The sequence below is a fragment of the Tripterygium wilfordii genome, chromosome 8, assembly GCF_013401445.1.
Source record: "Tripterygium wilfordii isolate XIE 37 chromosome 8, ASM1340144v1, whole genome shotgun sequence".
NCBI classification, from domain to species: Eukaryota; Viridiplantae; Streptophyta; class Magnoliopsida; order Celastrales; family Celastraceae; genus Tripterygium; species Tripterygium wilfordii.
Window position 1 is genome coordinate 9,490,185 of NC_052239.1, and position 19,673 is coordinate 9,509,857.

The following is a 19,673-nucleotide window of genomic DNA, read 5'->3' on the forward strand; positions in this document are numbered from 1 at the left end:
GATACTGTTTTATAAAAGATACTGTTTTATGAATGATATTGTTTTATGAATATACTGTTTTATGAAAGATACTGTTTTATGAATGATACTGTTTTATGAAAGATACTGCTTTATGAATGATATTGTTTTATGAATATACTGTTTTATGAAAGATACTGGTTTATGAATGATACTGTTTTATAAAAGATACTGTTTTATGAATGATACTGTTTTATGAACATACTGCTTTATGAAAGATACTGTTTTATGAAAGATATTGTTTATGCATGCAATTTGTTATTGTTATTGCTACTATTAATTAATTATATGCATGCACGTTTGTTCCAACAATAATTACATATGGGCAGTCTCTCCACCAAAATTATTCCAAAGATGGATCATAAGGTCATTTCGAAGCCTACCATTGACGGACCTATCACGAACTTGCTGCATGCGTGAAGATATGAAACATCCCAGCAGCCCTTCATCATGCTCAAGTAGGTCGGATGGCATTACTTCACCGAGAACAGGCTGCCATGGTTCGATATTCAAATGCCGCTCATCTTCGATGATCATATTATGAAGAATAATGCAACAGTTCATAATATTTGTGACAGTTTCTTCATCCCAAAATCGAACCGGACCCTGAGTTATTGCCCATTTTGATTGCAACACACCGAAAGCTCTTTTGACATCCTTTCTTGCCGCTTCTTGTTTTTTTGCAAAATGTTTCTCCATCTCATTTTTCGGGTGCTTGAGTGTTTGGACCAATGTGGCATAGTGAGGGTATATGCAATCAGTTAAGTAGTAGGGAATGTGATACATCCTTCCATTTACTTCGTACGGAATGTTTGGTGTTTGACATTGAATGAACCTGTCGAAAAGCGGCGAGTGGTCAAGAACGGATATATCATTGTACGATCCAGGCATACCGAAGAAAGAATGCCATATCCAAAGATCTTGAGATGCAACAGCCTCTAGCACCATTGTGGGCCTCCCATAGTGACCAACATACTGGCCATGCCAAGCAGTAGGACAATTTTTCCATTCCCAGTGCATACAATCTAAAGACCCGATCATCCCTGGAAACCCACGAGATTTATTCTCATCTATCAATCGAATCAGGTCTCGTTCATTGGGAGATCTTAGATATTGCTCAGAGTACATGTCAATGATTGTCCGACAAAAGATACGAACAGTCTCGGTTGCCGTTGTCTCCGCAATGCTAAGAGCTTCATCCTCACGGTCAATGGGATTTCCGTAAGCAAGAATGCGCAAGGCTGCTGTAATTTTTTGGATGGATGTAAAACCTGCCCTACCAGTGCAATCATATTTCAACTGAAAATAAGGTTCAACCACTTCTATGTCGGCTCGAATACGATGGAACAACTCCCTTCGCATTCGGAAGCGGCGTCGAAACATGCGTTGTGGGTAAATGCAGTCCACAGCAAAGTACTTCTTGACAAGCTCGTTGTGCGCTTTGACACGATCACGATTTATGAATGTGCGTCTAGAAACTCTAGATGGCTCGTTCTCCTCTAAATCTGCAATACCTTGCTCTATCATGTTAATGTCATCAATCTCTTGTTGTTGTAGAGCCAAAAATTGTTCCATAATTTGTTGTTGAAATTGCCAATTAGAAGGACCTGCCATTGATGTAGCAAAAGCTAGAGAGTGAAGAATGAGGATACAAGATGAATCAGAATGTCGTTGCTTTGGTTTATTGTTGTTGTTGAAATAGTGGGGGTAGCATTGAAAACAAAGGCCTCCATTCATTGAATTGCACTAATATAAGTACATTAATTCATAAATGATATATAGTTGAATGAGAAGTTGAATGAGAAATTGGCTATTGAATGAGAAATTTCCAATTGAATGAGAATTTGATGTATTGAAATTTAATTTCACACATGCTAATAAATTCGTTGTAAATGAAACATTAAATTATTTATTTAATAATTTGAAGTATTTTATTCATATAAGAATTTATGAATTAATATAACATAATTTCATTATTATTATAGGAAATATAAAGGGAAAGTGGAGGTTGGTAGTTTTGCTCAATGGTTTTTTTATTTTTATTATAGGAGCTATTGAGGGAAAGTGAATGTTGGTTGTTCTCAAGAAATGGTAAAGCTTGTACCATTGTGAGAGTCTATGAACTACACACTCCAAAAGACATTGAGTGCACAAATTTTGAGACAATATCAAGTGTGTATGAAGGACATCCATTGTGGATGCTCTAACATTGAATTAGTGACAAAGACGATGGACTGCCTCCAGCCATTAAAGCCCAGTTCAGCACTGAACTAATTGGGCTACATGGCCGAAACAGTTAGATGGGCTAATGGTTGGTTTTCCAGCATTGTGAAGCGGAGCCCCAGCAAGAACAACACAGTAATCACGGCACCTTCTTCCTTCCCCTTTCTCTACAAAACCCCACAATTCGTTGGTTTCCTCCACGCAAAGATAACTCGTTTGCTCTCTGTCTCTCTCTCGAAGGTATCAAACCCATTTTTTTTAATTCATTTTCCTTGCGTAAACAATTAGCTTTTTCGACCACAGAGTGCCGGAGTATGAGTAGTTGTCACGCCTTTCGCTGTTCACACACCAGTAATTTAGTTTAATTTTACAACTATATTTGGGTTGAATTGAGTGCTTGCCTGTCCATAGTGCTGTTAATGCTTTGACGAATGAGATGCAGTGGAAATCGTTGATTTGGATTCTTTTTGGACTCTTTACTGCGGTTTAAACCTTTACCCGTTTCTGATTATTGGATTCGCAATCGGTTTCTCTGGTGCGTTCACTTTCTTCTGATCTGAATCGGCCCCCATAAGTGAAAATCTGGTTCTGGGTATTTCCGATTATGCTCTGTTTATTGCTAATTTGCCCCAATCTCTGTCTGATTATGGTGTTTTTCGCCGTACTGTTCCAATTATATCATATCTTGCTTTACTGCTACGGTTCTTTGGCCCTGGAGTTCACGGTTGCAGTTCTTTCAGTACTTTGTGTGTGTTGACTATTCTATGCCTCTGAGATGGGTTTTAAGTGTTTTGGCATATGAGTTGGAACCTTATATCGATTCTTATTCACCTCCATGGATAATTTTTGGGTACCCTTAAATCTGAAAATCTGATATTAAACAATCAAATGGGCATTTGATTCTAAAGCAATGGACTTGAAAACACCTCTGCTGTCTTGGCATTAGACTGTTAAAGATTAGATGTTCTTCTAAATGCTATCAGTTTTTTGGAAATAAATGTTCATCAGATCAATTTGTGTGTAAATTTACATGATAACATCACTGAGGCCTACCTAGGAAATTGTTTCTAGTTTTCTTTTCTCTCTCTTTTTTTTAAATTACTGATGACACCACTTTTGATGACGGGAAAGTCTATCTATAGATAATGAAGTAGGGCCTATCTAGATGTGTAACAACACTTCTGAGGCCATTTGCATAGCGTTGTTGTAATTCCTTTTTGCGTATCTTGGTGCTCTAATAAATCTTTTTTTTGTTTCAATAGAAAAGGTCTAAGTTATGGAAAGCTGTAGTTTCTAGAAAATAAAAGGAGTGTAATCGGTTGATGTAGTGTTTTCTGATAAATAAAAAAAGTTCAGTCAACCTTTCACTCTTAAGACAATTATAGAGTGAATATTTTTCTCTAGGGCAGCAAGTTCTTTAACTGATCTGTACGTCCTTCAATGTAGGCTCCTTCTTTTAGCTCAATACTCCAGGGTCTTCAATTCTAAAACTCAATGGTTCTATACTAGTTTAGCACTTTAGCTTATACTTGATCTCAGAAGTTAAGGAATTTTTTGGTTTGAAATTCCATATTTTCGAACTTAAATCAGGTCTTCTGACAAGCGGGACTATTAGACAGTAAACTAGTTGAGTTCTTTATGTTAGTATTGGTGATTCTTAAATGGGATTGTCTAATCAACCTCTATCACTCACTTGATTGAGTTAATTATCTAGCTCCATTAGAGGTTTTATTTATCTATCAAGGACGACAGTTCTTTAAATAAGGGGACAATTCTATGTCATGATCATATTTTTCTGTTATCTAGGTTTCAAAATTTGATGATGTATACTCATGTAGTTCTTTTTCAACTCAGGAGTTTAATATTCTATTATTTTCTTATAAATTGATTTTATACTTTGTCTAGTTTGCCAACTGGCAAAGCTTAGGCTTTAAATGAGCCTGCATTGTATCAAACTGAGGGAGCCAGCTACTTAGCTGGGATTACTGGGAGAATCTCAAGGTCCGACTATGCTCTTTAGTTTCATATCTTGACCACATTGGATATAGTTATTCTTATTTCTTGCGGTTTTATTTATGTTATAAGATCTTGCAATTTGCTAAAAGTTGCCGTTTTTCGGTTTGAGAACACTCAATGAGATTGACACAGTTAAGAAATATCTGTACTGGTACAGGTTCATGACCAGTTTATATGACTAAAAATAGGACAGTGATTTGGAAGTTTACATTTACAATCAATCTAAAATCAGCCTTGATAGAGCTACATTGGAACAAATGCAATCTAAACGTTAGGTAGAGCTTTTAGCATTTTTGTTAAGTTCTTTGTCTTGTCTCTGAAGTTCATCCCTATTTTTTAATCCACAACCCTGCCTTTGCCATGTTATGCAGGAAATTATCTCGTATTTTTCATTGAAGCTTATAGAACTATCCCTCTTAGTGTCTTTCTACAACTGTAATAATATATGGGCTGAGGTGCACTTTTCATGGGAGGTTTAGAGGATGATGAACCAGCCTCAAAACGCATGAAACTTGCCTCTGGAAGATTGAGAGATCTTTCTAACGGTTCATCTGTATCGCCCATAGCTGGGTCTTCTGGAGATTTGATGGCTCGGCCCCTACCATCTGAAGGGGACGATGGGGTTATTGGTTCAAAAGGAGTTATTAAAAAAGTTGAGTTCGTTCGAATAATTGCAAAGGCCTTGTATTCGCTTGGTTATAAGAAGAGTGGTGCTCATCTAGAGGAGGAATCAGGAATACCCTTACATTCTTCTGTCATAAATTTATTCATGCAGCAAATTCTTGATGGTAAGTGGGATGACAGTGTGGCCACATTACATAACATTGGTCTATCTGATGACAGCATTGTAAAGTCAGCCTCTTTTCTGATATTGGAGCAAAAATTTTTTGAATTTTTGGATGGAGAGAAGGTGATGGATGCTTTGAAGACATTGAGGACAGAGATTGCACCTCTTAGCATCAATAATGGTAGGGTTCGTGAGCTTTCTTCATGCATTGTGTTCCGTGGACAATATTCTTTAGTGGGGTCATCCAATCAAGACGTTGTGAGGAAAAAGTCTCGGCCTAGGCTGCTGGAGGAATTGCAAAGATTGCTTCCCCCTACGGTTATGATACCTGAGAGAAGATTGGAGGATTTAGTTGAACAGGCACTTTCCTTGCAACGAGATGCTTGCATGTTTCACAACTCCATGGATAAGGATATTTCATTATACACTGATCATAACTGTGGAAGAGATCAGATTCCCTCTCGAACTTTACAGGTATGACTATGTTTTTTCTCAGTGAAAAGTGCCCTACCTTCTGTCACCTATATGTTATTATATTTTTCTGTAGAGGCATTTATCCCAGCTTCCTTGTAATTTTCTTGGTTTCGCCCCTTGGCCCTTGGTGCCTTAATAAACTTCTAGCCATTAAAAAAAAACAATTCTGAAGATTCTAAAAGTTGTATTTCTACTCTCTTTGCAATTTTATTTGCCTTCAGTAGAATGCTTTCTTTATGTACTCTGGTATCATGTTTTATTGGGATCAATATCTTACAGTTTGTTTTCATTCTTGGGGCTATAGATATTACAGGCCCATACAGATGAGGTTTGGTTTCTGCAATTTTCACATAATGGAAAATACTTAGCTTCGTCATCCAATGATCGGTCAGCAATTATATGGGAGGTATTTTCTTTACTTGGAATGATTTCCAATTGTTTATCCTAGAGGTCACATGTTCAATTACTAGAAATAGCATCTCCACATATTATGTTAGGGTAAGGTTTGCATACATCATGTCTGTCTCCGACCCTGCCCACCGTGGGACTAGGAGCCTTGTGCTGGGGAGTTGGTTACTTTTTGTTTCTCTAACATTCACATGGTTAAACCAAATTTGAACATTGAGGATTGTAGGAAAGGGAAGGGAGTTATATTCAAGGTCCTTTTCCTTTTTTGTTTGTTCTCCCCCCCCCCCCCCCAATATTCCTAAATTAAGCCAGTGAGGTGGGTAAAAAGGAATGGAGGTTTGATAGCCAAAAGTAGCGATTAAAGCTTCTTTTTTTTGTTTGTGAGACTGTGGAGCAAAGAATTCAAACAATAGACAGCTTATTGAGAAATTAATTTTGCCGATAGATGTTTCCTAGGGTGAGAACTGGTAGCCTTATTGGTAAAGTTTCTTGATGACAATTTGGGGGTCACATTGTCAAATCCTGAAAACAGACTCTTTGCAATGCTGAGGCAAAGTTGCCGCCGCATATCGCTTAACATATAAATACTCGAGTTGAAAGTTGCCTCTTGGTGGCATAGAGTGAATCTCAATTCACACTGTTGGATGGAGGGGGTCCTAGATTGTGAAGAATATTTTGTTAGCATTTTCTATGGCATTTTAGAGGAGGAGGAGAAGGATGGTTGTTTTGTTTTTTAAGAGCTTGTGCAGGCGAATATCTTGCTCTAATGAGTGGTACTTTGTCTCATTTTTCCTAGGTTGATGTGAATGGCGGCGTCTTTTTAAAGCATAGATTTTCCGGTCATCAAAAACCTGTCTCTGCTGTTTCATGGAGTCCTGATGACTGTCAACTCCTAACTTGTGGGGTGGAGGAAGCTGTTAGGCGGTGGGATGTTGCGTCAGGTGAATGCCTTCGTGTTTATGAAAAGCCAGGTCTAGGCCTGGTATCTTGTGGATGGTTTCCAGATGGGAAATCAATATTCACTGGTGTTAGTGATAAGAGTATCTGCATGTGGGAATTGGAAGGTAAAGAGGTGGAGTGTTGGAAGGGGCAAAGAACGTTGAAGATTTCTGATTTGGAAATAACTAGTGACGGGAAGCAAATCTTAAGTATCTGCAGAGAAACTGCCATACTATTACTTGACAGGGAAGCTAAAGTTGAGAGATTGATTGAAGAGGATCAAACAATAACTTCATTTGCTTTATCTGGTGATAATAGGTTCTTGCTGATCAACCTTCTGAACCAAGAGATCCACCTTTGGAGCATAGATGGTGATATGAAGCTCATTGCCAAGTACACAGGTCATAGGCGCTCTCGGTTTATTATTAGGTCTTGTTTTGGTGGACTTGAGCAAGCTTTTGTTGCCAGCGGCAGTGAGGACTCACAGGTATAAATTCCACTTTACTCTTGATTTCATAATATAAAAGGAGTAAATGTATTTGTAGTTCTTTTGGATTATGCAACATATTCTCGGATGGCTCTCTCTCTGAAAATTGTCTCTTTGTAAATACTGTTTCGAATTGCTCAGCATTTGCACTGTTTTCTTTTTTTTAAATGGAAAACAAAATTTATTGAACACACACCAAGTTGGTGCCAAATTTACACTATAGACATGTCAACTCAATTCACAAACTACCTCCTTCAAATTGCAATCATAATTTACAGACCCTTTAAATCAGAAAATCAAATTATAAGACCAAGGACATTCAGTTTTACATAAGGATGCTTCCTCTCCTTGAAAAAATTCTTTTGTTCCTTTCCAGCCATATTGTCCAATAGGCAATAAGTAACCCAAGGCAGCATCACCAGCACATCCCTCTGATTCTTATTCTTGAACAAGTAAGATAAAGCAACTAGATCGTCTTTGACCTTTCCTACCATCCCTCTTCTTCACTTCAATTGTTGTGCCATTGCTTCACTTTGCATACTTCTCACTTTGTGACCTTGAGGAGTTAATCTGGAAATAATTTTTAGCATACTAGTTCTTGAATGTTTTAGAATCATCCCAGATATACTTACCCTTATTATATGCTTATGAGGACTCTTGTTTTATATACGACAGACTAGTACATTCTGGTGTATTTATGCATCTCTGCTGTGACATCTAAACTACTCAGTTAATACTCCCATAATTGAGCTCAAAACTGCAAAACACAAGACCTTTTACTCACATAAAGCTAAGACTATCTAGCTAATAAACTGTTAAATGCCTCTTGAAAAGCTGGTAATATTTCCCAAAATATCTGTTGGTCTGGTGTTATCTTTTATATAAAAACTGTTGGGAATGTTCTGGTTGATACGTCCAGATAAGTTCCTTGTTCCTTTGTGCTGATTCTTCATCTTCATCATTACCTTTGCCGTTTCTGCATTTTACAAATACTATTATCTTTTGCTTATTTGCAATTTTGAATTGATGTGTATATGCAGGTTTATATTTGGCACAGAGGCTCAGGGGAGCTCATAGAGGCACTGCCGGGTCATTCTGGAGCTGTTAATTGTGTGAGCTGGAATCCAGTGAACCCGCACGTGTTGGCATCAGCCAGTGATGATCGTACCATTCGGATATGGGGCTTAAATAATCTGCATATAAAGCGCAAGGATGGTCACAGCAATGGTGTCCCCTATTGCAATGGAGGAACTTAGGACCAAACAACGTACATTGGATCGCCGGTTAAATGCCGCCTCCTTTTGTCAAGGCTTCTATGTAAATACCTTTTTATCTGTTTTATTGCAGGTTGACATTCATCTCAAACGAGCATCTGAATTGTGAAGTAACATTCCGATAATAAATTTACTTTTCATTTCAAAGATTTGATTCATTCATAACTTAATTATAATTTCCACTCACTCGCCGGTTATCTTTACAGTTAAGCATGCATATACACTATGGTGTAAGTGAAGCATCACTGATCTTTCTTCATTGTCTCATTGCGCTTGACAAGTACGTTTTTGACTTAAATATTTGGGTGCTGCTGTTCTGTTTTGTATTACTTGAATAGTAATTTCATGAGGTGTGGTTCGACATGATGATGGAGTAAGCAGCAACAATGAAACATAGGAGAACTCCTCCTTTGTGCAGTGTCACGGAAACTGCACTGAGCATTTCTGCATTGAGCATTTCCTACTGAAACTTATTTACATGGCATCTAGCATTTCCTGGATAACAGTTGATAGATTTCAACTCATTCAAAAGGGGGTCCTTATGCACAAACCAATAACAACAAAGCTTCCTCCATTGTCCATCGACTTACTCGGGAAAATTTACAAAAATAATCGCGCTTGACAAATGATTCAAAGCAGACATGATGGTTGATTCAGATACATTTGTGCATGTTAAGCAACACTGAAAGAAGTAGCAGCGCTCTCGACGAATCTTTTAGCACCCTTGAACCACCTCTTGTCTCCAGCTTGTGCCTTGCAAATGTAGAGCTTACCGTCTTTGACAGTCGCCATGATCAGCTGGTGCTTACCACCTTCATCTCCATCAGCAGTTCTCGTCAGCACAGACAAGTAGTAATACGGTTTCCCACCAATCTCTTGACTTGAAGATTCTAATATGTTTGCAGTTGCCACTACATCTGGATCAAAACCTCCCTACATACACATACCCAAATGTCGAAATCAACTAGTTTGCTCACTTGGTATTCTATTAATACAGCTGATTTGTATTATCCTACACTATCTATATGCCATGAAATTACCTCGGACTCTGTTTTGCCTGAGTATGCTTGTTTCCCTAGCAAATAATCCACCTGCAATGAAACAGTATTTTTATCAGAACAAGAAGACTTCCATTGCACAAGTACAAAATAAATCAACACGAGCAATTAAATGAATACCTTAGAGAGGAAGGCCTCAGGGGAACCAAATTCAGTGATAGACTTCTTGTCAGTCGGACTGATCATGACAGAAAGATTGCTGGTGGTGTCAAAGTTGTCTTCATATCTAAGAACCTGACCAGGATATTCCACTTCTTTGCTTGGGTTCCACTTTGCTGGGATAGACAACTTGAACCCATCTCCATTGTATGGCAAGAAGTCTGTGTTTGTCTTTGGCTTCCCAAAAACATTAGCTGCAATTCAATATTAAGTTGAATTAATATTTAGATTTAAAAGGCAGTGATGATAACAAAACTATATATGTATATATATATATACACAGACCAGCTTCTCCATAAGCTGCGTCAGCAGGTGCAACTCTAGAGCCAATGGCAGCTCCACCAATGAGAATTGTGAGAGCCAATCTGCGAGTCATAGCAGTGTAACCGTCATGATCCTCCTGGAGTGTCTGCTTCTGTGCCCGGCAGACTAGGTGGGAAGGCTTGATGTTTAGTACATTGCGCTGTGACGATGATGATGATGATCTTGGGGTGGTGAGTGCATGGTGGTGCAAGAAGCAAGCGGTGGAGGCCATTCTTGGGTTTGAGAAATGAGAAGTAGTGTGTTTCAGGCTTTGTTTGATTGATGTTGGTTAGATGGGGTTGTGATGTGTGAAGGGAAATGGCTTTGGATTTGATATTGGATAAGGTTGCATAGACTCTCATTGGTGCCACGTGGCATACACCTCCTCCTTTTCAAGTGGCAACACATTCCATTTTCTGAAAGAACAATGCTAGAGACCCCTAAAATTTGACCCTCAAAAGTCCCCTAAATCTATATGACATTAAAATAATCATTGATTAAAAATACATATGTAGAGCCCACTTCACATCCAACACTCCACATTATTTGAGATCACTTTTTGAGGGTCTCAAGCATTATCATTTCTGGAACAACTAGGTTAGAATCTCGCGCTACACTCGACGGTGTAAAATGTGGCGTAAATCAGCAGAGTCCATTGGAAAAGACAATGTAAAACTAGTGTAAGTATTACATCTATTACATGGGCAATACTTAAAATGGTCACTCAATGTTAAGACGGTTAAATAGGCGCATCAAGAAATTGGAATAGAATATATTTCATGACGAAACATCTCGGAGACAAAGGAGAGTTTGCACAAATGAACGCATCGACATTCAAACCCAGAAAACACGACAGAGGCAGAAAACCAATAACCATATTGGTAGACAAAGTTTAGTCACTTACTGTATGAAGGGTTGTCCATTTGCTCAAGAAACTCCTTTATATCCACCTTCAACCTCCCCTTAACCTATATAATCAATTAGCCAAGTATATCAGAAACTTTAAAAGACAAAGTAATGGCATGAAATCAATTAAATAAAATTATCAACCTGATTTTGAACACCAACGTTATTGCAAATTCCACATGGCATGTAAACACAGACCCATGCCGCCTATGTGGCTTCACTAAAACACAGGAACACCTTCTCTCAACTTCAGCTTTATATTATTAGATAGATGGATGGATAGATAGATAGATTTATAGATTTAAGATGGGTTCAGGGGAGGACGGTGCACTTAGGGGTGCGCATAACTCACATGTGACCTGACCCAACCCAACCCATACCCATACCCATACCCGTGGATTGAATAAGGGTTTGTAATAGGTAACCCGATATAAGCTTGGATTGGTTAAGAGTTATGCTTATTTAAGATGGTTTGTTTTTATTTTTCAAAAAACTAAAATGTATTCTAAAAAGAAATAATTTTTATTTACAATTCAAGGGAAAATATTGAACATCAAAAGGAAAACTACATATGTGTTTATAATCAATAATTATTCCACCTATCACATAAAATTAAGGATAAAATAGGGGTCATCAGTTGAAGCTTTGTAATATTGCTCTTTATAAAATGAGCAACCAAAAATATTTTTTGGATTGTAAAATAAAAAAGAAACAGACCAAATTGATATTTTTTTATGATGTGACACATATATGCCTAATCCAATTTATTACCAACTGAGCCACAGCTCGTAGATATTTTCATTAAGTTAAGGTGATAAGTGGTGGCCATTTAGCATGCACTTTGCCAACTACTAGTAGAGATGAATAATTCATAATTTATTTTGTTCTACTTCTCCTTAATTTATTAATTTACTTTAGTGTTTTCCTTATGTGGAACACTTAACACTTTCACTAAAACCTAAATCTTTTGATTAATTATGTTAATTAGAATTGTTTTCTTTTTTAATTAATTGCTATGTGGACTTCAATTGGATTATACATGTCATCCCCGCATGGGTTGGATCTCCATCACTTCAATTTTAAAACAATGACTTTATGTACTTTAATTGCATGCTGTACACTTCACCTAATAAAATTAAATATTTCTTTTCTGTTGATGCAACTAACATTTGCTTGCTGATGTCTAACCAGTACAGAATTTTCAATGGACAGCTACAATTATAGGCAGCACAGTCAAATTGGTAACGTAGTGACTTGACTTCACAATCAAATCTCATATAAAGATATGTAATTATTATGTAATAACATTATCATTATATTTATTATTATTATTATGTAGGGATTTGGGAAGAAGATCACATCAATATATCAATATAATAAGAAAAAGTTGGTTGCTTTTATATTTATTTATTAATTAATTAATAACAACAATTAGAAAATATTTTTTTTGAAATTGAGAGAGGGATTCGAGCCCTATTCGTCAGGATGATAGACACCAGTCACACCACATCATACTTATCACTCCAACTAAGGGCTCCGGTGGTATGGAAACATAAAACAAGGAAATTTGCAATCCCTTTTATTTTCCTGATTAATCAGCATTTTACTGTCCTTCCTTCCCCCACAAATACAGAGTGGTGTTCCACTGCGCGGCGTACAAAATTGATACGTACTCGCTACCATCTGCGCCTAAATTGGTAGAATCCATTAGAATTCTCCACGTTTCATCCAAGACAGCGCGTCGTGATTACGCTGACGTGAGCGGGTATGGGTTTTCCCTGAAAGCGCCACCGTTTTGGTTGGTAGTTGGCACAATCAATCAACCATATAGAGCCCACAGCCAACCCCGCAAATTTTCATTTCAACCAGAACCAAAAAGACCGACAACCCCACCATCACCATTTCTCCATCTCTACAGAAAGTAAATCTTGATTTCCTTAATTTCCGATCGAGCCCTTTGATTTTTCTTCAATTTCCATCTACATCCGGCAACAATCAGGGAATTGGGATCGGAGTCGGCGGCGGAAGCTGCAAGTCCGGAGCAGTGAATAGTGGGGAAGGATTGGAAACGAAGAGAGGTTTCGTATGAGCTGGTTGAGGAAGCTGGGTTCCTATAATTATTTTTCCTTAAATTCGAATTCAAACCATTTCATAACGTGTTTGTTGATTTTTACCCTCCATTACTCTCCGCAAGTAACTCCTTCCCTCTTTAATTTTGAGAAGAAGCCCCTTGATCCCTTATTAATATCAACAATTCCCAACTTCAATTTTAATTTTAGTTATCGACTGTTGAATCGTCAATCACTGTTAAATGGATTCTCGGGACGGGAGTAATCGCCACCAATTACGTCGTGGTACGTTCATATCGCGATCCCTCTTTATCTGTTCATCTTAATCTGGATTATGGGGTGGAGTTTTGATGTTTAAGATTGTTTACCTTTTGATTTGCTTTGTCGGTGGGATATTTTTAGTTGAATTGAACTGTTGTACCGGAAGTGAAGAAAATGACATCAGTTAATTTTTTTTAATGTGTTTTGATTTTGCGGTTGACTGAATTTGGTATTGGTGATGATTTGTAGCTATTTGCTATTCAAATGCGGAGAGAAAGCCATCTGTAATAGTAATAGGTGGTGGCATGGCCGGGATTGCAGCGGCTCATGCCCTTCATGAGGCCTCATTTCAGGTACTCTACTAACTTATGATCTACTGAAAAAAGATTTCCTTTTGTTGACTTACAAAATACTTGGATTATGAGGTACTCTTGTTATGGCTTTTTAATTCTTGAATGGATCAATCAAAAATGATAAACAGTGATACAGTGGCCGACGGATCAGGGTACAGGGATATGTGATGTTCCTTGTGTTAGTGTAGTTATGATTGGAATCAAACAACGGAAACGGCCTCCATAACAATAACTGCTAAAGTGACGATAGTCATGCAGAAGGCATGAATTCCTTAAAAATTTGGTGACATGTGAAGGGTAGTGAGTACAGTTTTATCTTTTCAATCGTTTTTTTTTGGTTGAAAAAACCAAACTGATTCCATTTGCTTAAAAGAGCATTACAATCGTTTTATGATTTAAATGTACAAAAGTTAAGACATGAATTGAACTATCACTCTATCAGTCTTATGTGAATTTGTTCCCTGAATCCCATCTGCAAAAACAAAATGTTCCCATTCCTTCAGCAAATTGCAGAGATATCTGTTCTGAATGGTGTTTCTCACTTAACTATACTGTATTTTTCTGTCAGGTTATGCTGTTGGAATCAAGGAATAGAATTGGAGGTCGAGTTCACACTGACTACTCGTTTGGGTTTCCCGTGGACCTGGGTGCATCATGGTAAGCTCTTTTTTTTTTTGCCCTACATACCTTCTGCCAGGAGACTAGATCCGTTGCTAGTTGTTGTTGCAAAAACTGCACCTTAATGTTGACACTGTAGGTTGCATGGTGTCTGCAAAGAGAATCCCTTGGCACCGTTGATTGGTAGACTAGGGCTACCCCTTTACCGAACCAGTGGTGATAACTCTGTTCTGTATGACCATGATCTGGAAAGGTAGGTACTTGTCATGTTTGTTGGTTTTGATGTACCTGGTATTTTATATTGTTGTGTTTGTAGCTTGCGTTAGTGACTGTTGTTACACTTTTCCCTTTTCTTCCCTTATAACCTAAATTTGCTGAACATAATTGATGGCCTTAATTTCAGCTATGCACTTTTCGATATGGATGGGAATCAAGTTCCTCAGGAATTAGTTACAAAAATTGGGGAAGTCTTTGAGAGCATTTTGAAAGAGGTAGGCGTTCTTATTCTGTTGTTTTGATTATTCATTTATATTCTTCGTCGACTGATTGCATTGACTTGATATGCTACAAAAAAAGTTAACGAATTTCATTGACTTTTTGAATTTGACACTTGGAGGTGTTTCTAGCACTTGGCTCTAAGATAATGATGGTGTTCCATGCCATTGTGCGGCACCTTTGTAAGTCATATCTAATACTTAAAGCCACATACAATGATTAAGAATGAAATAAGTTGATTTTTTAAATTTGTTTTTAGGAGGTTTTCTTGGCTCATATGCATTGAAAATATTGATAATACATAATCAATTGGAATAATTGAGCCTAGTAGAAGATTGCATTCCATGAGTCACACTGCTAATTTTTTTTATTTCCACCCTGAATGCAGACAGACAATGTAAGACTGGAACACAGTGAAGACTTGTCTATACATCGTGCTTTCTCAATTGTTTTTGAAAGGAGACCAGAACTAAGGTTTAATGAGCAGACCACTAATTTCTGATGCTTTCTTAATGTTTTGTTTACTCCGGAGACTAAACTACATTTTCACGTTTTGCATGCAGGTTGGATGGGCTTGCCCATAATGTGCTTCAATGGTACTTGTGCAGAATGGAAGGCTGGTTTGCTGCAGATGCTGATACTATCTCAGTAAAATCCTGGGATCAGGCAAGTTTCCGTCAATAGAAATTTTAGATTTGGCATTGATCGTAAGAGCTCCATGGTATGAAAGTAAAATGATGAGAGCCTTTTTTAGAATACAATGGCATAATCTGATAATAGGTACATGCCATATAATGTGAGATTCGTGATGCCTATGAATTGACTGCCTCTTATGAGCAGGAGGAACTGCTTCCTGGTGGGCATGGGCTGATGGTCAGGGGCTACCTTCCTGTTATAAACACGCTTGCTAAAGGTCTCGACATCCGATTGGGGCACAGGTATATATTAATTGGAAATATAGCCATGTCGTTACATGTACTTCTTGTGTGTGAATTTGCTTCTCTCTGGTAATTATATTCATTTTTTCTGTTTTGCTCTAGGGTTACGAAAATTATAAGGCGGTATAATGGAGTGAAGGTAATAGTAGAGGATGGGCAGGCATTTATGGCTGATGCTGCTATTATTGCTCTTCCTCTGGGTGTGCTTAAATCCAAGATAATAAAATTTGAGCCTAAACTCCCAGAATGGAAGGAAGAAGCCATTGATGAACTTGGTGTTGGAATTGAGAATAAGATCATTTTGCATTTTGAAAAGGTGTTTTGGCCCAATGTGGAGTTCTTGGGAGTGGTTGCAGAGACTTCTTATGGCTGTAGCTACTTCTTAAATCTTCACAAGGCTACAGGTCATTCTGTCCTTGTTTATATGCCTGCAGGGCAGCTAGCCAAAGACATTGAGAAAATGTCCGATGAAGCGGCTGCCAATTTTGCTGTTATGCAACTCAAAAAGATCCTTCCTGATGCCACTGACCCGGTAAACCCAATTTTAATATTTCCTTTGCCCCAATCTTACATTGTGCTCTCATCAGGTCTTTTATACCTCGAGTAGTATGCAAAAGGCTGCTATTAATTATCTTGTTTATAATTATCATATGCAGATTCAGTTTCTTGTTTCTCGGTGGGGTTCAGACATCAATACGCTTGGTTCCTATAGCTATGACAAAGTAGGCAAACCCCATGAACACTATGAGAGGCTAAGGATCCCAATAGACAACCTATTTTTCGCGGGGGAGGCAACCAGCTCAAACTACCCAGGGTCAGTGCATGGTGCATTCGCAACTGGCCTGATGGCTGCAGAAGACTGCAGGATGCGCGTCCTGGAACGCTATGGAGAGTTGGATCTGTTTCAGCCGGTCATGGGTGAGGAGGCATCGTTGTCAGTCCCACTCTTGATCTCTCGCATTTAGCTCTGGGTCTGCCCTCTTTTAGATACAGATAACATATGCTTGTAGATATGTTAACATAGGATCTGGCTAACACATTATTGCCATTTGATTGGCCTGTGGGTTTTCCCATAGATAAATCAGTCAAAGCAATGGTTAAATGTGTAGTTATTTCTGTGTGGCATACCATATGGAACTGTTAATTGGCTGTGGAGCATGAATAATGCGATGCAAGTCTAGTTATTCAATGAACAGTTGAAAGAATGTAATTCTGGCCAAGAACTTTTTAGTGCATCTACTTTCATTGTGTGGGAAGGACACTGGATGCCCGTTGTTTGCTATTTTGTCTATCCAATAATGCTCTGTTTATTTATTAAAAATTTTCAGACTTTTCTTTGGTTCATGCTCTTTCTGTTTTACTTTTATGGTTTCTCTTCTGAAGTTGGCCGGGAAAGTGAACTATCTATTAATAATGCTAGAACTCGAACTCGAACACAAAACCAAAACAATGAAACAACAACTGCAGATTAAGGTCTACTTCCGTTGCAATGCACTTCTCTCACATATATGGGTGGGACCTACATGCTATAAGAAGAGGGGATGAATGATGGTTGGGATCAAACAGCCACATCGCTCATCTATACAGGCCTAGGCCGAGCCTGTCTCTCTGTTTCCTCTTTACGCGCCCTTGCAACGGTAAAAACGAAGCTTTAAGTATTTGAATCACGTCACCTAAGTTTCAACGATCCCAGGTTCAAACAAAGCACTTAAATCATATTCACGGATGATTGCAAAGTCATGCACCAATTTCCCACCTTCCTCAAGTCGATCAGATTATATTTGACGTCCGGGGATCTACGAAGTGCACACCACTTGTTCGAACAAATTCCTGAACCGGACATACGGACTTGGACCCTCTTGATTTCAGCTTATTCGCAACATGGGTTTCCTAGGGAATCTCTGAAACTATACGCCGCATTTCGATCAAAGAGTACGAGTCCTGACAATATTCTCCTTTTATCGGTTGCTAAGGCTTGCGCTAGATTGTGCGACGTTATTAAGGCGAGAGGGCTTCATGGTGATGTTATTCGGTTTGGGTTTGCCAATGATGTTTCGGTTGGTAATGCATTGATAGATATGTATGCTAAGTGTAATTCTGTGGATGGGGCAAGACAGGTTTTTGGAACTATGGTGGTGAAAGATGTGGTTTCCTGGACTTCCATGGCTTCTTGTTACGTCAGTAGTGGGTTACTGCAACAAGGATTGGGGATTTTACGTGAGATGCTGTTATATGGGGTAAGACCCAATTTAATGACAGTGTCGTCAATTCTTCCTGCCTGCTCGGATTTGAAAAGCATAAGTTTAGGGAGAGAGATTCATGGATTTGTGATGAGGCATGGAATGGAAGGGAATGTATTTGTGAGTAGTGCACTTGTGGACATGTATGCGAACTGCTCTTGTCTGAAGCAAGCTCATCTGGTTTTTGAAAACATGTCTGAGCGAGATGTTGTGTCTTGGAATGTAATCTTATCGGCATTCTTCTCGAATAAGGAATTTGAGAAGGGTCTTGGTTTGTTTTATGCAATGAGAGACAAGGGCGTTAAATTAGATCAAGCTTCATGGAATGCCATCCTGGCAGGGTGCTTGCAAAACGGGCGAAGTGATCTAATGCTAGAAATGATTGGCCATATGCAAGATTTAGGTTTCAAGCCCAATCGAATCACAATTACTAGCATCTTATCTGCATGTACAAGTTTGGAGAACATACGGTTAGGCAAACAGATTCATGGCTATACTTTTAGGCATTTGTTTATTGAGGATTTACAAGCTACGACTGGTCTGGTATGGATGTATGCCAAATGTGGTGATTTAGAGCTCTCACAAAGAGTCTTTAGTATGATGCCAAGAAAGGATACTGTTGCATGGAACACGATGATCATGGCAGCCTCAATGCATGGAAAAGGAGAGGAGGCCTTGTTTCTCTTTCACCAAATGTTGAACTCAGGGGATAAAGCCAATTCTGCTACCTTCGTTAGTGTACTATCTGGATGTAGCCACTCAAAGCTTGTCGACCAAGGGCTTTTGATTTTCAATTCAATGAGTAGTGTATACTCAGTTGAACCAGATTCTGATCATTACTCCTGCATGGTTGATGTGTTTAGCCGTGCTGGCCGCTTGAAAGAGGCATATGAGCTCATCCGACAAATGCCTGTGGAATCAACTGCTGCTGCTTGGGGAGCATTGCTTGGTGCATGTAGGGTGTATAAGAACGTGGAATTGGGAAAGGTTGCAGCAAAGCGGTTATTTGAGATTGAACCGGAAAACCCTGGAAACTACGTATTGTTATTCAACGTTTTTGTTGCTGCCAAACTGTGGGAAGAAGCTTCAGTGACTAGAAAATTGATGAGAGACAGAGGAATTACGAAGAAACCTGGTTGTAGTTGGATTGAGGCTAATAATAGAATTTATACTTTTGTTGCTGGTGATAAAACTAACAAACACACTTCTGAAATCTGCAGATTTTTGGATGATATGGGTGAGAAGATGAGATTGGCTGGTTATGTACCCAACACTGATTTTGTGCTGCAAGATGTAGATGAGGACGAGAAATTGGAACTTCTTTGCAACCACAGTGAGAAGCTTGCAGTGGCTTTTGGGATAATGAACCTTAATGGGGCATCTGTGATACGGGTATTTAAGAATTTGAGGATATGCGGGGATTGTCATAATTCTATCAAATTCATGGCAAAGATTGTTGGTGTGCATATCGTTGTGAGAGATTGCTTGAGGTTTCACCATTTCAAAGATGGGCATTGTTCCTGTGGGGACTTCTGGTGATTTCCAACAACAGGCATAGTAACTGGTTGAAACAACGTTGATATCAGTCTGTGAAAAACTTCTTCACCAGCTTTTCAGGAACTACATGCTGGGGCTGGGAGTAGTCGA

At 38.6% G+C, this 19,673-nt stretch overlaps 5 protein-coding genes across 14 annotated transcripts; 3 read left to right on the forward strand and 2 right to left on the reverse strand.

Moving 5' to 3' along the window:
- Positions 1-333: 333 nt before the first annotated feature.
- Positions 334-1,632, reverse strand: LOC120003620 (putative nuclease HARBI1). The gene has a single exon (XM_038852637.1). It carries the CDS (start codon positions 1,630-1,632, stop codon positions 334-336), a length of 1,299 nt encoding a protein of 432 aa, XP_038708565.1.
- A 694-nt stretch (positions 1,633-2,326) lies between these two features.
- LOC120003895 (WD repeat-containing protein 26 homolog) lies at positions 2,327-8,784 on the forward strand. 10 transcript variants are annotated; one of them, XM_038853039.1, is made up of 7 exons: positions 2,344-2,481; positions 4,147-4,242; positions 4,415-4,532; positions 4,629-5,518; positions 5,823-5,924; positions 6,723-7,352; positions 8,393-8,784. In XM_038853039.1, exons 4-7 carry the CDS (start codon positions 4,724-4,726, stop codon positions 8,606-8,608), a joined length of 1,743 nt encoding a protein of 580 aa, XP_038708967.1. In that variant the 5' UTR covers positions 2,344-2,481; positions 4,147-4,242; positions 4,415-4,532; positions 4,629-4,723; the 3' UTR covers positions 8,609-8,784. The 10 variants fall into 10 exon arrangements, with proteins under 10 accessions (XP_038708973.1, XP_038708971.1, XP_038708967.1 ...); XM_038853040.1 differs by lacking the exon at positions 2,344-2,481 and adding an exon at positions 2,502-2,776; XM_038853041.1 differs by lacking the exon at positions 2,344-2,481 and adding an exon at positions 2,818-2,833.
- A 363-nt stretch (positions 8,785-9,147) lies between these two features.
- LOC120003896 (oxygen-evolving enhancer protein 2, chloroplastic-like) lies at positions 9,148-10,429 on the reverse strand. The gene is made up of 4 exons (XM_038853050.1): positions 10,129-10,429; positions 9,805-10,037; positions 9,667-9,717; positions 9,148-9,559 (listed from the first exon to the last, which is right to left on the reverse strand). Exons 1-4 carry the CDS (start codon positions 10,376-10,378, stop codon positions 9,299-9,301), a joined length of 795 nt encoding a protein of 264 aa, XP_038708978.1. The 5' UTR covers positions 10,379-10,429; the 3' UTR covers positions 9,148-9,298.
- Positions 10,430-12,906: 2,477 nt separating this feature from the next.
- LOC120003801 (polyamine oxidase 2-like) lies at positions 12,907-17,082 on the forward strand. Its single transcript, XM_038852895.1, has 10 exons — positions 12,907-13,406; positions 13,632-13,735; positions 14,304-14,392; positions 14,493-14,606; positions 14,757-14,844; positions 15,237-15,322; positions 15,412-15,514; positions 15,689-15,786; positions 15,889-16,318; positions 16,443-17,082. The coding sequence occupies exons 1-10, from the start codon at positions 13,364-13,366 to the stop codon at positions 16,749-16,751; spliced, it is 1,464 nt and encodes a 487-aa protein (XP_038708823.1). The 5' UTR covers positions 12,907-13,363; the 3' UTR covers positions 16,752-17,082.
- Positions 17,083-17,227: 145 nt separating this feature from the next.
- LOC120003799 (pentatricopeptide repeat-containing protein At1g20230-like) lies at positions 17,228-19,596 on the forward strand. Its single transcript, XM_038852889.1, has one exon. It carries the CDS (start codon positions 17,526-17,528, stop codon positions 19,563-19,565), a length of 2,040 nt encoding a protein of 679 aa, XP_038708817.1. The 5' UTR covers positions 17,228-17,525; the 3' UTR covers positions 19,566-19,596.
- Positions 19,597-19,673: the final 77 nt, after the last annotated feature.